Source organism: Rhinatrema bivittatum, chromosome 1 (assembly GCF_901001135.1).
Source record: "Rhinatrema bivittatum chromosome 1, aRhiBiv1.1, whole genome shotgun sequence".
Lineage (NCBI taxonomy): Eukaryota > Metazoa > Chordata > Amphibia > Gymnophiona > Rhinatrematidae > Rhinatrema > Rhinatrema bivittatum.
The window spans coordinates 628,035,676-628,050,764 of NC_042615.1; the positions used below are offsets into that span (position 1 = coordinate 628,035,676).

The 15,089-nt window shown below is 45.0% G+C and overlaps 1 protein-coding gene across 1 annotated transcript in view; it reads right to left on the minus strand.

Moving 5' to 3' along the window:
- Nucleotides 1-15,089, minus strand: part of FER (FER tyrosine kinase) — a 612,331-nt gene that overhangs the window by 17,243 nt on the left and 579,999 nt on the right. The window contains exon 19 of the mRNA XM_029572126.1: nt 3,119-3,241. Within this exon, the coding sequence (XP_029427986.1) occupies nt 3,119-3,241 (123 nt within the window). The remainder of the gene's footprint in view (nt 1-3,118; nt 3,242-15,089) is intronic.

Here is a 15,089-nt window from a genome sequence, read left to right on the forward strand (position 1 = left end):
GAAAACAAGGGAAACCAGGGATCAATTCATACTGTTATTCTTTGTGACTTTGGACAAGTCACTTCATTGTCTCAGGGACAAACTTAGGGGTATTTTTTACTAAACTACAATAAACATTTAACGAACAAAAAATAGAGTTTATTGTGCAATGTTAAACACGTGATATTTATTGTGCAATGTTAATCACGTGATATTTTCACTATCATGCAACAGCCCCCCCCCCAAAAAAATGTCCTGTATTTAAATGAGCTACTTTGCAAAGATATAAATATGCAAATAAATGCAAAGCAGCTCATACATACCTAATCTAATGCAAATAGAAACACGGCTTGCTTCACATAACGCAAGCCACATTAATTTCCAAAACGTCAGCAACAAATCAGGAACTGTAACTAACTTTTCTCAGATGCATCAGGATGCTAACTTGCATCCCAATACCTCTGTGCTGAAATTTAAAGGGCCACACCAGGCCAAATAATCCCTCCCCCAATGTGTGAAAGTTCCCACCCCTAGCAGCAGTATCAAAGATATCATAAGATGATCTGATCTCATGCTTGCCTGCCTCAAAACCTTTGTTTACTATGGTTTGGAGCTGTTCTTGAAATTGCTGAGGCAGGGAGTCCGTCAAGTCTTTTATTTGCTTAAAAGTGACCCTGTTATATTGGGTCATATAGAGCTGATAAGCGGCAATTCGTGAGATGAGCATTGATCCTTGGAAGACTCGGCGACCAATGGCATCTAGAAACTTCTGTTCCTTGCCAGGGGGAAAAGAAGTGTGAGGCTTTGATCTCTTTGCTCTCTTCTGTGCAGATTCCACCACTACAGATTGGTGATCCAATTGTGGTTTCTGAAAGCTGGGAGCTGACTGCACCAAATAGGTAGTGTCAACTTTCCTGTGGACTGGAGCAATGGAGCCAGGATGTTCCCAGTTCTTCTTCAGGAGATCCAGAAGAACCTGGTGGATAGGGATGGAGGTTATTACCTTGGGAGCATCCAAGAATTGGAGCAACTCCATCTGATGCCTATCATCCTGTTCAGTCTGTAATTGGAAGGGAACCAATTCAGACATTTCATTTACAAAATTTATAAAGGAAAGGTCCTCTGGAGGAGAACGCTTTCTGCTTTCAGTGAGTGAAGGTGGTGAAGGCAAATCATTGGTGTCTGGTGAGGAATCATCAGTCCAGGTATCATAAGGATCAGATGTAGAGGGGGACGGGATGGTGGGATACCTGAAGGTCCTGGTCTAGGCTCCGAAGGAACCGAAGGAATAATTGGAGGCACCGATGAAGGTATCAAAGGCACCGGCACAAGCATCGAGGGCATCGATGGATGGCTCGGTGGTGCCGTCTGGCGTATCGGCACCGATGGTTGGATTGGTGGCGATGGACGAATCGGCATTGATGGCTAAGGCAGAACTCCCGAAGGAGGGATGCGAAATGGTGTTTCCCCTCCCGATGACAGAGTGAGCAGAGAGGGCACCGGCGCCATCGGTGACCCAGGATCCATCGGTGGAAAAGCGGCATTTGGCGCTTCCATCCTGGAGAGCAGCGGTGCCAACGCTGCCAAAATCGGGTCGGTGATCGGTTCTGCAATCGGTGCCAGAGGAACCTGGAGTCGTTGCTTTGCCTTGTCGATGGCCTCCGGAACCATCCGGTTCAGTTCTTCTCAGAGACCTGGAGCAAGCAGCCCCAGCTCCGGAACATAAGGAGTCAGAGGCATAGCCGGAGGGACCACCGTTAAAGGCGAAGTTGTGGCTCCCGATGCCCCATCGGGGGAGGGTTGCTTCGGTGACCTGGTCGTCGAAAAGGTCGGTGTCTTTTCTGGACGGGGTTTCTTCAATGGCGGTTCGGACAATGGCGAGGTTGATGATTTCGCTCCCTCGATGGTCTGACACTTTCTATGCCGGTGGCGATGTTTGTCTCTACAATCCCCTCGGTTCTGAGGGGGAGTAGAGGGTGTCGAAGGCTGAGATGTCATCGATGCCAGATGGTCACCGGTCGGTGGACGATGCTGGCATGAAGTTGACGGTGCCGGTTCCGACGATGTCGATGCAATGGACGGAGTTGGGGTTTGAGCACGGAAGAGAAGTTTCATCTTCTCCATTCTGGCCTTGCGACCTTTTGGTGTCATTAAGGCACATTTGGTGCAGGTCAAGACATCGTGCTCTCATCCAAGACACATTACACAGACTTTATGGGTGTCTGTGATGGATATGGTGCGATTACAGTCCGGGCACTGATGGAATCCTGATGCCATGACCATGAAAGAAAATTGAGCCGCGGTACGGTCAACTGCCAGTAGGCTGTGAGGGCCAAACTTGATGGTAATCGACGGAAAAACGGGTAAAAACTTACTGAAGTATTGCGGCTTGAAAAAATTAGAAGAGGGACCCCTGTGGGGCAAATTAACTTTTAATAATTCCGTGAGGAAAATTCCTGTCAGGAATCTCTGCAGAGCTCCTTAACCGCGAGGCTACTGCTGCGCGGAAAAAAGAAGACTGAAGCGGGACCCAGCTGGCTGCAGGGTTAGTGCCATGCTGGGCATGCCCAGTAGGGGCCAGTCAAAGTTCTGGAAACTTTGACAGAAGTTTTCCGTGATTGGGCTCCATCCTGTGATGTCACCCATTTGTGAGGACTACCATCCTGCTTGTCCTGAAAATTCATATACATTTAGGAACCTAAATTTAGCCCTGCTATTTATTTTCCAAGAACTGAGACCATAAGTTACATACATGGTTCTGAAAATCAGTGCTAAGCTCCTAACTTTGTCTCCTGCCCTAAAACTGCCCCTGTAGTCACCGATTTTTTAGGGTCCTAATGAAATTAGGTGCCTAAATTTTCAAACATGGCAAATTAGGAGCCTAATTCCAAAAGATAGGAGCCTAAACCCTTTGAAAATTGACTCTAATGATTATATTGTATGCATAATTTTGCAGAATTGTAAAATGTTGTGTACAGTACTCCCTTAGGAATAAAACATGGCTGTATGAGACTAGGATAACTGCTATTGAATGACAATGATCAAGCATCACTGCATTATTCCCATAGCTATATAATTTTCTTTACACCCATCAACAAATTCAAATTCCCTTAACCCAGACATGAATTTTAGCAACAACCTTTCTCAACTTGCTCTCGTGCTTGCTGATTAGTCATTCCAGGGTATGGACAGACTCCCAAACTGAAGGTCTCCCACAGAAGAATCCCAAAACTCCACACATCACTCTCAGAACTGTATCTCCCTAAAAATAAAAGAAAATAAACAATACATTTTTTGAGCAGGTAGACCAGTGGAAAATATTAAAAATATACATTAATTTAACAATTTTTGTTCATTTTTTCCCATGTAAATAGTTCATAAAATGAGAACAGGTGCCTTGTGCGAATTACTGTGCCCCCCCCCCCCCCCCCCCCCGTTCATTCATTCATTCTCTGTCCCAGGCCCACAAAACAAACAAACAAAAAAAAAACCAACCCACCCAGCTCCCTTCAGTGATACAAACTTTAAAAACTGACATCATCCCCCCACCCTCCCCGAACCCATAGCTGGTGAATCTTATATCCATGCACAACACCTCCCGCACCATTCCACACACTGTTAAGAGTTATGCATTTATATTTTACATGAAAAATGTCAAAGTACAGTAATCTGCAGTAAAAATATCACTCAAATTAATGAAGCAGCTACCTCTCCTTAATCTAACACGTAACAAAGGAGAGAGGAGAATGAGCTCACTCAGTACATCTTAACACACAGGCGTTTTGCATAAACTGTTTTACTCAAAGTGACTAACTAGACAAATGACAATATCATACGATGTTTATGCTCAAACAGTGTAATCTGCAGCCTCTCACCGCGCAATGGGTCACAGGCTGTAGTCAGCTCATAGAGCTTAATTTTTTGTAATCATTTACCGTCATTTGTCCACCCACTACCTTTATTTAAACCATTTCATTAACTATCTAAAGAATTTTTTATTAGTGATTTTTAATTAGAACAGAACGTTCTTCTAAATGTCAAATCCAAAAATAGAATACTTAGCCATCAGTATTTTTCAGACCAGCCACTCCGGGCTTTGCTGTTTAAATTTTAACCAACCCAACATGAATCACGTTTCAACTGAAATATCAGTCTTCTTCAGGGGAGATATAAATTGTCAATTCAGGCCAATATATTCTGTGTACCCCGGACCAAGTTTAAAAGTCTCTTTATTGGGATACAAAAAATGGCGGGTCAGCGTCTCAGATGACGCGCCATTTTTTGTATCCCAATAAAGAGACTTTTAAACTTGGTCCGGGGTACACAGAATATATTGGCCTGAATTGACAATTTATATCTCCCCTGAAGAAGACTGATATTTCAGTTGAAACGTGATTCATGTTGGGTTGGTTAAAATTTAAACAGCAAAGCCCGGAGTGGCTGGTCTGAAAAATACTGATGGCTAAGTATTCTATTTTTGGATTTGACATTTAGAAGAACGTTCTGTTCTAATTAAAAATCACTAATAAAAAATTCTTTAGATTGTTAATGAAATGGTTTAAATAAAGGTAGTGGGTGGACAAATGACGGTAAATGATTACAAAAAATTAAGCTCTATGAGCTGACTACAGCCTGTGACCCATTGCGCGGTGAGAGGCTGCAGATTACACTGTTTGAGCATAAACATCATATGATATTGTCATTTGTCTAGTTAGTCACTTTGAGTAAAACAGTTTATGCAAAACGCCTGTGTGTTAAGATGTACTGAGTGAGCTCATTCTCCTCTCTCCTTTGTTACGTGTAAAAATATCACTTACATTACATGCACCGATGTGATGCCAACCAGAAATCCCTGCAAAAAATCACCTGGAACCCATATGGCATTAGGCCTATTGTGATGTGTGATGGGTGTAGGCTTGACCCTCTGAAAGCCCGAATACACTTCCTATTAGGAGGATGCCTCACCTCAGTCATACATGCAGAACATAAAAGACTCTCACCAAATACAGAATAGAGCAACCATAAAGTAGAAATACAAACGCACAGACAAAAACTGAACTGGAAACCGCAAGATGCCAGACACTCTATGCAGTACAACAGTGAAAACACAGAATCATCACCATTCCTCAAATGTCAAACAATAAAATCAAGAAATAAAATACATATATAAGCATAATATTAAAAACATACTATTTCAAAAAAAGATGATGAATCAAATAATTAAAAACTCATATACAAGTTTTTTAAAATGTCCCAAACACCAATAAAATATTTCAAAACAGCAGACACATCAAACAACACCTGAAAAATAAAACTAAAAAGGATTTTAAAAATTCACACTCTTTATACCTGGGAACTTTGATTTCCAGTCTCCCTCAGATTGTCATGGATTAGTGGGAGTGGGATGCATAAACTTTTTCCTCGTTTTCTTATATACAAACAAGTTCATATACACATACGCTCCCCTCTCAGAAAAACTCGCAGGTGTCTCCAGCTCTTCTTTGGTTGGGATTTACCAGCAGCATCAGGCTCTCATCTTCATTTCAGCTGCTGGCAGGTTGAAATCCACCTGCAGCACCCCTTCTCTCACTCTCACTCACACACACAACCTCCAACCCACACCAGGCAGCTCACATTCTCTCCCCCCCCCCCCCCCCCCAGTCAAGCTCCCATTTACACCCACACACCACAGGCAGGCTCCCATTCAACATCCACCCAAATACCAGGCAGACTCCCATTCTCATACCCCCACCCATCCCAGGCAGGCACCATTCACATCACCCACTCACCCCAGACAGGCTCCCATTCACACTCACACATATGCATACCAGGTAGGCTCCATTCATTTATCCACCCATCCCAGGCAGCCTCTCAGTCACTCACACACATATGCAGACCAGGCAGTCAAGGTCCATGGATCATTCTTTCTTGAGAGCAGCTGTTCTGCAGCAACTTTTTATGTGCTGACCCTGAGGTAATTCAACACTCGTGATACTAGGACTTCCTATATTCTCATCGCATGCATCGCGAGATGAGAATACTGGAAATGCAAGCACTGCGAGTGCTGAATACCAGTGGGGCAAGCACATGAGGAGGTATTGCCGGATGGACTTCCTCCTCTGCTATGGCCTCCTTTTTCTTCTGCCGCCAGTGGGATCGGGTCCACCGGTGGCACCATGTGCATCCTGCTTCTTCTGCCACCGGTGGAATTGGGGCCACCAGCAGCACCATGGACCTCCTGCTTCTTCTGCCACAGTGGACCCGATCCCACTGGCTAGCTCTACAGGCCACCACTTCTGCTGCCGGTGAGATCGGGTCCACCGGCAGCAACACGGGACTCTCCCTGCTCCCAACACTGCCCCACTAGGTATGCCGCCCTGTACAATTGCACGGTTTGCATACCCGGTGGCACTGGGCCTGTCTGTCTTTCTGTCTGTGGCCTAGTATTACAAGACAAACTGCCAAAAAGAATGAGCTGATATTTTACAGTTTATACTTTGTTACCTAGAAGATGATTTTGATTGAAATCTTTCTTGGAAATGTTATTGCCTTCCATTTTCATGAGTTTCTTTCTCCATGTTCTAGTATCAACAGCGCACCAACTGGGTGTTATGTGCGGAATACAAGAATGCCACTTCCTCAGGTTTACTGAGCCTTCAAGGTATACAGATTTCTCTCATGCATATTCATTGTGGAGATCCTGAAAACCTGACTGGCAGTGGGGTCCTCAGGATAGGTTTGAGAAGTCCTGTTCTATTGCTGGTGGTGAGCGGGAATGCTCCATAGTAGGTCGTCTGGGTGTCCGAACCTCTTGGTGACACTCTTGGAGGCGATGATCAATACGGCCTGCCAGGTCGATAAGATCCTGGGAGGCCGGTAGGGAGGAAGGTAGCTCATGGGCCGCGAACTCATCCTTGAGCTGGGGGGACAGACCATCCAGGTAGATGGCTCGGAGGCAATATTCTTGCCACGATAATTCTGTAGCAAGAGTTCGAAACTCAAGGGTATAATCATTGAGGGCTCATTGACCTTGCCGCAAACGTATAAGACTGGTACTTGCCCCAGCCTGCCTCCCTGGATCATCAAAGGTCTGACGGAAGACAGCCACAAAATGAGACAGTTCCTGCAGGAGAAAGTCAGAGCGCTCCCACAGGGGGGAAGCCCATGCCAATGCCTTACCCTCTTTGTCGAGAGAGAATGAAGGTAACCTTCGTGAGTTCATCCTGGAAGATGGATGGCTGCAGAGCAAACTACATGAAGCATTGGTTGATACACCCTCTGCAGAGTTTGGAATCCCCGTTGAAACAGGGAGGAGCGGGTAGTGCCAGCAGAGCCCTAGAGGGCGAGGAAAACGGTTGATGGCTGGCTGGAGTCGAGGTTTGTGCAGAAGGGCCTGCATAGGTAACAAGACAGGCATGGATGCGCTCGACGGAGGCCAGTGCCTCTAGGAACCACTGCTGCTCCTGGACCTTGGAAGCCAGGCCTGGAATGGCCTGGAGGGTGGACGGCTCCGTCGAGTCCATGGCCTTGGCAACTTGATGCGCCGGAGTGGACCCTTGACCTAAGGTGGGGTTGACACTACCCGCAGGGCAAGCCCCATGAATCCCCACTGTCAGAAGGCAGAGCTGGCTGATCGACGGAGGCTGGCAGGAGCTTTGCGAATACCAGCCCTCGTTCCCCGCAGGTTGAGTCCTTGGGTGCCGGGGTCGGCTGATCTTAGGTGGGCCTCTGTCCAGGGTATGATGATGGATTCAGCTAGGGACCAGCAGTGGTAGCAGGAAGATGAAGACGAGTCCAGACGAGGCAGAGATCCAGAGACCTGGGCGCCAATGGAGTACAGGAGGCAGGACAGGTGGCTCCCGAGTAGTAGTAGGCCGAAGCCTGTGAAGCCAAGTCCAGGGTAGAACCAGTAGAGGCATTGGTGAGCAGGCTGTGGTCAGGACAGGTGGCAGACAAGGACAGGCGGTCAAATGAGCAAGGATCAAACTAGGAGACAGTCCGAGAATGGTCAGATAAAGCAGGGGTCAAGCCAGGAGTCAATCCGAGACGTGGTCAGGCAAAGCAGGGATCAAACCAGAAGTCAATCTGAGATGTAGAGGCAAGGATTGGGTATAGGAGCAGGAACGAGGACAGGATCGGGAACCAGGAACGTAGAAAGGATCACGTACAAGCAACGAGCACATGAGGAACGTGGAGACCTGTTGCCAAGGCCAGGAAGCATTGGCTGGGCCCGGCCTTATATACCGGGACCCAGTGACATCATCATCCAGGGCCGTGGGGTGGATTCCCGCTGTGGTCCTTTTAAAAAACAGAGAGGTGCGCACACACCTAGAGGGTGGCGTGGTGCTGGATGGCGGCATCTCCCCATGGACCACGCGTTGAGGCCCGCTATGGAACTGAGGAGTCTGCGGAGGAGCCGAGGACGGCAGAGGAAGCTCGGGTGCACAGGTGGTTGCCTACTGCTGCGAGGGAGGTCGAACCAGGAGCAGGAGCTGGCAGTTGGGGTAAGTGGGCCCGGATGTGGGCCTGCTGTGGGCGGCACATGCAACACTTCATAGTTCCACGTGCAAGAATATTGATAAGAATTTCTGACATCGAGAATTATAAATTCAAATCTTCCTCACTGCAGTAACAGTAAAACAACCCAACCATAGAACTCATGTTGGCCAGTGATTTGCATGAAGCTGCTTCAGGGCTCTTCCTAAATAAAAAAATGTATGTGTCAGAAAGACTTACTCTCTTAAAAACAGTATAATTTATAATATATATACTCTACAGTACCATATAACTTCATAAAGCAAACAAACTTTTCAAATGGAGCTATACTACTAATTTTGTGTGGCTTAAAATGGTGCAGGCAAACAAACTTTTATATGAAGAAAGTAGTACATGATTAAACTGGTATAATCAATCAAAACTTGAACAAATATGCACTTAAGTCCCATTGGTTATTTCATATTATTCATGAATTTCTATGTAAAGTCAATTCTAATATTATGATTGTTCATTCTGTAATCTTTAAATGAAGCAAATTTGAAAAAAGAATCCTAAAAATCAAAACAAAAAATAGTCCCCATTCAATTATTGAATTTAAGATTAAAACAAACAAAAAAAAAAAATAGTCCCCACTAGATTGCTGAACTTAACCTGTAAGGTACTACTGCATTGAAATGAAAATTCCATCATTGTTCAATTCAGGATAAGTTTGTCTCTATTGCCTCCTCTCATACTATTCTCCTGAATGTGATCCAATGCAAAGAACCTAAATGAGTCAAATTATGTCTGAAATGATAACCAATGGGACTTAAGGGCATTCTTGTTTGAGTTTTGATTGGTTACCAATTTAACCGTGCCTGCACCATTCTGAGCCACACAAGATTAAATCAATAGGAGAATGGTTCAGCTATGTTTAAAGAATTTGATTTATGAGGCTATATAATGCTGTGAGTATATATATTTAAAAATTATACTATTTTTAAGAGAGCAAGCCTTTCTAAGAGATATATATATATATATATATATATATATATATATTTTTTTTTTTTTATTTAGGAAGAGTCCTGAAGTAGCTTCATGTGAAACATTGGCCAATATTCGCTTCATGGTTTGGTTGTAAGGAAGATTTGAATTTATACACCTCGATGTCAGATAAGTTCTTACCAGTATTCTTGTACATGGAACTATGAATTAACAAGAACAGTCACATAATTTTTTATTAAAATTATAAAAATCACTTTTATGAAAATAAAGGATAGGTGAGGGGGGATTTTAGATCTTGGGCCAAGTTGCTTTTAGCAAAAAGGCATGCAGAATTATCTGAAGTCTTTTCATCCTTGTAATATAACAGCCCTATTGTGAGTGTTTTAGGGTGACGTTTTCTCTGACAGTTACTTTTTCTTCACATGTTGTTCAGTGTTTTGGATTTAACTGGATCATAACATATTCATAAATGACTCACAGATTTATGCATAGGATTCGCTTAAGATTAGCAAAATAATGCTAGAATGCACAGCTACTACTAGTCCTTGCAATGCAATCAACAATGTCCCAGCTCAAGTGTCTTACTGTGTAGCTGATTTGAATGCAGGATGGCAAGAAAAGTCGATGCCGTTACTTATGCTGAAGAGCTACTTAAAAAATCTACACTGAATTGCCATCAAAAAAATAAATCTTCTGCTTCCATGAAATCAGGCAACTCTGAAGTCTTCACGGTGCATAAATCCTTAATTGCAAACAAATAATAACTTTTAAGCATTGCATCAGAGGAGATTTCCTTCCAGACTTCTGTCTTGGGCTAGCAGAATGAGCGATCTGCCTACACATGCTCTGTGCTAGCCTGTAACACTATAACTTTTAAAGAGATAGCACACACAGGCCTGGATTTATCAAAATGCACTAAATATCACATGCGATAGGAAACCAGCCTAGCTGTCAGTGCCCTTCTTCTACAACCACCGCTGGGGGGGGGGGGGGGGGGGAGGGAAGGAAGGAAGAGGAGAGAGAGAGAGAGAGAGATTAGCCATAATGCCCTCATCCTAGGTAGGTATTTATATCTCTATAGGAGGCCCACCTAGTAACTCGAAGTCAGGTTTAGGTATTAGTGTAAGGGTTAGGGGCCCCTTTGACATTCAAAGTGAGACGTATGAACAGAATAGTGCTCTCTTGTGAAGATTTGATGACCTTCGGAGTGAGGAAACTCACCCAAAGATGAGAATTGTTGAATGTTCTCTCAACCTAGCTTGATGGACTCTCTACCTTTTATGTCACACACATTGCTTAGCATTGAGACCAAAAGGCGTCACTTTGGTTTCATCAGACCACAAAACCTTTGCCAACATGTGCGGGATTTCATTTTTGATTGTAAAGTTATGAGGCATATACTATGGCTTTTCTTTAGCAGTGGCTTCCTTCTTTCCACCCTCCCATATAGGTTTGAGGAGTAAGAGCAGGGATGGGCAATTCCGGTCCTCAAGGGCTGCAAACCAGTCGTGTTTTCAGGATATCCTTAATGAATATGCATGAGAGAGACCTGCATACACACTGCCTCAGTTGTACGCAAATCTATTTCATGCATATTCATTAGGGGTATCCTGAAAACCTGACTGGTTTGCAGCCCTCGAGGACCGGACTTGCCCACCCCTGAGTAAGAGTAATCTTGAAATTGCTGAACCATCAACATTCTCCACAGTTTCAGACAGAGTCCTCTGTAGTTCCTTAAAGTAATCTTAGGTAGCCCCAGTCCTCTCCCCCCTCCTCCCAAAGCAACGAAAGCGGAAAAAATCTAAAAATAGAAAAGCGAAAAAAAAAAAAAAAGTAGCAACGAAGTGGACGGTCGGGATTGCCAGTCCTCTCTCCCCTCCTCCCTAAGCAAGGCTGCTTTACTGGATTGACCAGACACGCTTTGAAGCTTTCCCGTATTTTTTCTTCCCCTCCCTCCACTTTCTTCCAGCACTTTGCCTGTTTTCTTTTGGGGGACTCTCGTTTTCACCACTTCAATTCCCTGCTCCCCCCCAGCAGCTAAGGCCTCCTCCCTCCTCACAGTCCCATGTGTAAAGCAACGACTAACTTTTTTTTTTCGGAGCCACTCGAGATTGCCAGTCCTCTCTCCCCTCCTCCTGGAGCAAGGCGCGAAAAGCGCAGTGTAAAGCAACGACTTACTTTTTCGCAGCCCTACTCCGAAGATGGACATCGGCTCCCCTGCCTCCCGGAGGCGAAGATGGATGCCTGCATGGGCGAAAGCAGCCCCTGTGCGTGCAATTGGGCCGCTCAATGCGTGACGTCACATGCCGTGACGCCAAACGTCGTGACGTCACGCCTTAAATCCCTCCCCTAAACAATGTTTATAAACATACACCTATTTAAAAATCTATCAAAACCTAGCAATTTTTATATCCCTCAAAAAAGGATTTGAAAAAAATCCAAAAAAATAAAGTGATACCAATCAGAAGCAAAAAACTGCTTTGCAAAAATGTAAAAAAACAAAATAAAAAAATCAAACAAATATTTGGCTATAAACAGCAGTCTTGTTGTTTCACTATTATCCACCCATATTAGTGCTGCTCCAGATTTGCAGTCATTGATATCGATGAACCAGCAATCATGTTGCTCCAAACTCACAATGCAACTTTCATAGAATGGTTATCAAATGCAAAAGAATGCCAATCCAAAAGTTAAGACACCTGAAACTAAGACCTTTGGGGATTAGGGCACAATATGAGTGGGGAATGGATTTCCCCCTGAGCGATGGGTTGTAGGGGATGGGTGGGATAGGGAGTGGGGGGGATGGACGTTGCTAATGGAATAGGAGCACAAGTAGGTGGGGGGGGGGGGGAGGGGAGTAGGCATACCTGGTTAAAGGCCAAGCTGTTCTTAGAGCAGCCTTTTTCATTGTGCAGAAACCACCCCAAATTTTACCTTAGCTTCAGGCCTTTTGTCCATATGGCCTTTGTAGGGGCCATGTGGCATAAAGCCTTCCCACTAGAGGTGACAGTCAAGGAGCCAGTATAAAGAAGAGGCTGTCACAGGCACTGTGGGACCATGCCTGGCTAGTGTGAGACCTGCTCTCCTCCTTCTAATAAGAGCAGTGGTCACACCTGGACAGGGTTTAGGCCTCAATGGCAATTGCGACGAAGTAACTTCTCCGTTCATTGGCAGAATGGGGTCATCCTCCCCCTTACCTATTCTGGTTGTACGATGAGTTTTTTCTTCTCCTGCATACAGATAGTTGATGGAGCAGTGGGAGGGAGCTCAGGCTGCTAAATGCTTGATGTGTGGGTAGGCTGAGTCCTGCAGGGGAGGGGGTGAACCAGAGCCGTTTTCATTTCCTTGAGGCACTGATAGAGGGGGTGCCTACTGCACACATGGGTGGGAAGAGTCTGTCGGGCGGAGGGGGATAGAAGCGAGGCAGGCTAGGCACTAAGAGTGTGCTAGGTATTGTGGTGGATAAACTAAAGTGTAGATTTTAAAACGTGAGTGCATGTGTCCATGTGCGTGCGCTTCCCGGCGAGCATACATTGACACGGCTATAACATGCGCGCGTATGTTATAAAATAAAATTCCCCTGCACACATGTAAATTTGGGCATGTTTCCATTCTGCAAGTTAAACCTAACTGTATTAATATTCATTCCAACTGTTTTGGTTATGTTTATGTTCATTTGTGTTACACTGCAGTCATATTGGGAATTCCTTCCGTGGGATGGGCTCGACAGAGGGGGAGGAAGATGAGGAGGAGGGGTGCTGCTGATGGAACAGGAGCCTAGATAAGCAGGTAGGTAGCATTTGGGGAAACATTAGAATTGTCATACTGGGTCAGACTGAGGGTTCATCAAGCCCAGTTTCCTGTTTCCAACATTAGCTATAAGTCACAAGTACCTGGCAAAACCCCAAACAGTAAAAAGATCCCATTCTGCTATTGCACAGTGATAAGTAGTGGCTATTCCCTAAGCCTACTTGGTTAATACCAGTTTATGGTCTTCTCTCCCAGGAACTTGTCCAAATCTTTTTATTTTTAATTGAGCTATACTAACTACCTTAACCATATCCTCTGGAAATGAATTCCAGAGCTTAATTTAAAAGCACTTCTATTCCTGCCAGGCTAAGTGGATTATTAAAAAAACATGTACAAAATATAAATATGCAAAATACAATATGAAACATAACTCTGGAACACCCTCCCAACCGAACTGAGAACACAGCAAAATTTAAAAACCTTCAAAAAAGAACTAAAAACCTGGATGTTCACCAAAGCCTACCAAAACACCCAATGACTCTATGTTCTCTTTTAATAGTTTTCCTGTATACTTGTGTTAATGTATTCTGCCTTGAGGCAACTGTTTTAATGTATTTCCGCCCTGGAGGCGTATGTTCAGTTCCTTGTAAACCGGTGCGATATGTATTCTTTACAGGAACATCGGTATATAAAAATTAAAAATAAATAACTAAATAAATAAATAAATGTTATAACTTCCTCCCTACTGACCCATATAAACATGTAGATCTAATCCATAGCACGTAATTTAACCTGTTCAATTCAACAACCGAACTCTCTTATAATGCCTACTATAACTATGTTAACAAGCACGTAAATTTTTGAGCACCCTGTTAAACATCGAAACTTTGTAAACCGTTGTGATGGCGAAACCGGACAGTATATAAAACTCGATAAATAAAAAAAAAACTCGATAAATAATTGTCTGTTGAGTGAAAAAGATTTGTTTCTGATTTATTTTAAATATGTTACTTATTAACTTCCCCTAGTCTTTGTATATTTCAAAAGAGTAAGTAACTGTTAGGGTTGTGGACCCTTGGCCCGAGGTGGTGTTGGTGCAACCTGTGGAGGGTGAACTCCACCGGTTCCCACCATTGGGAGGCGAGGCAGGACGGGAAGCAGAGGCCGGCAGGAGCTTCGCCAGTACCAGCCAATGTTCCCTGCAAGTTGAGCCCTTGGGTGCCAGGGCCGGCTGGTTTTAGCTGGGCCTCTGCGTGGCTGGTCCTGGGAGCTGGCAGAGGATGGTGGTGTCAGGTCTTGGCCCAAAGGTGGAAGAAGAGTCAGGTCCAGTCCAAGGTCGGAGGCAGGCGGCAGTTGGCAGGGTCCATTCTGTGGTCGAGGCAGGCAGCGAGAGTCAAATCTGGTCCAAGGTTAAAAGCCAGTAAGAGCAGACGAAGAAGGAGTCAGGCCAGGGACCCCCAGGGGGCCCGGGAGGGCCGAAGCTGAAGGCCGGGGTCCAGTGGCTAGCACCCCAGAGAGACGAGGAGTCTGCCAAAGCTGAAGACTAGAAGCAGGAACACCTGGAGTGAAGAACGCAGAGAAGGAATCTTCAAAGAAGTACACCGAGACAGGAACCAAGAAGCAAGCACCTGGGAACTCATTGCCAAGTCGGTTTGCTGGTCTGGGAGCTCCCTTAAATAGACCAGAGGATCTGATGTCATTGTATGGGCCGGACCTGGTTTTCCCGCCGCTGGCCCTTTAAGAAGGGGCAGACAGGCGCATGTGGACCTAGGGAGGGCCCAGAATAGACCAGTGACCGGCGGCGTCTCGGCCTCCCCGTGGACTGTGGGAGGATCGAAGCAGGGGCGGAGTGCAGCAGCTCGCCGCCGCTGCAAGGATGC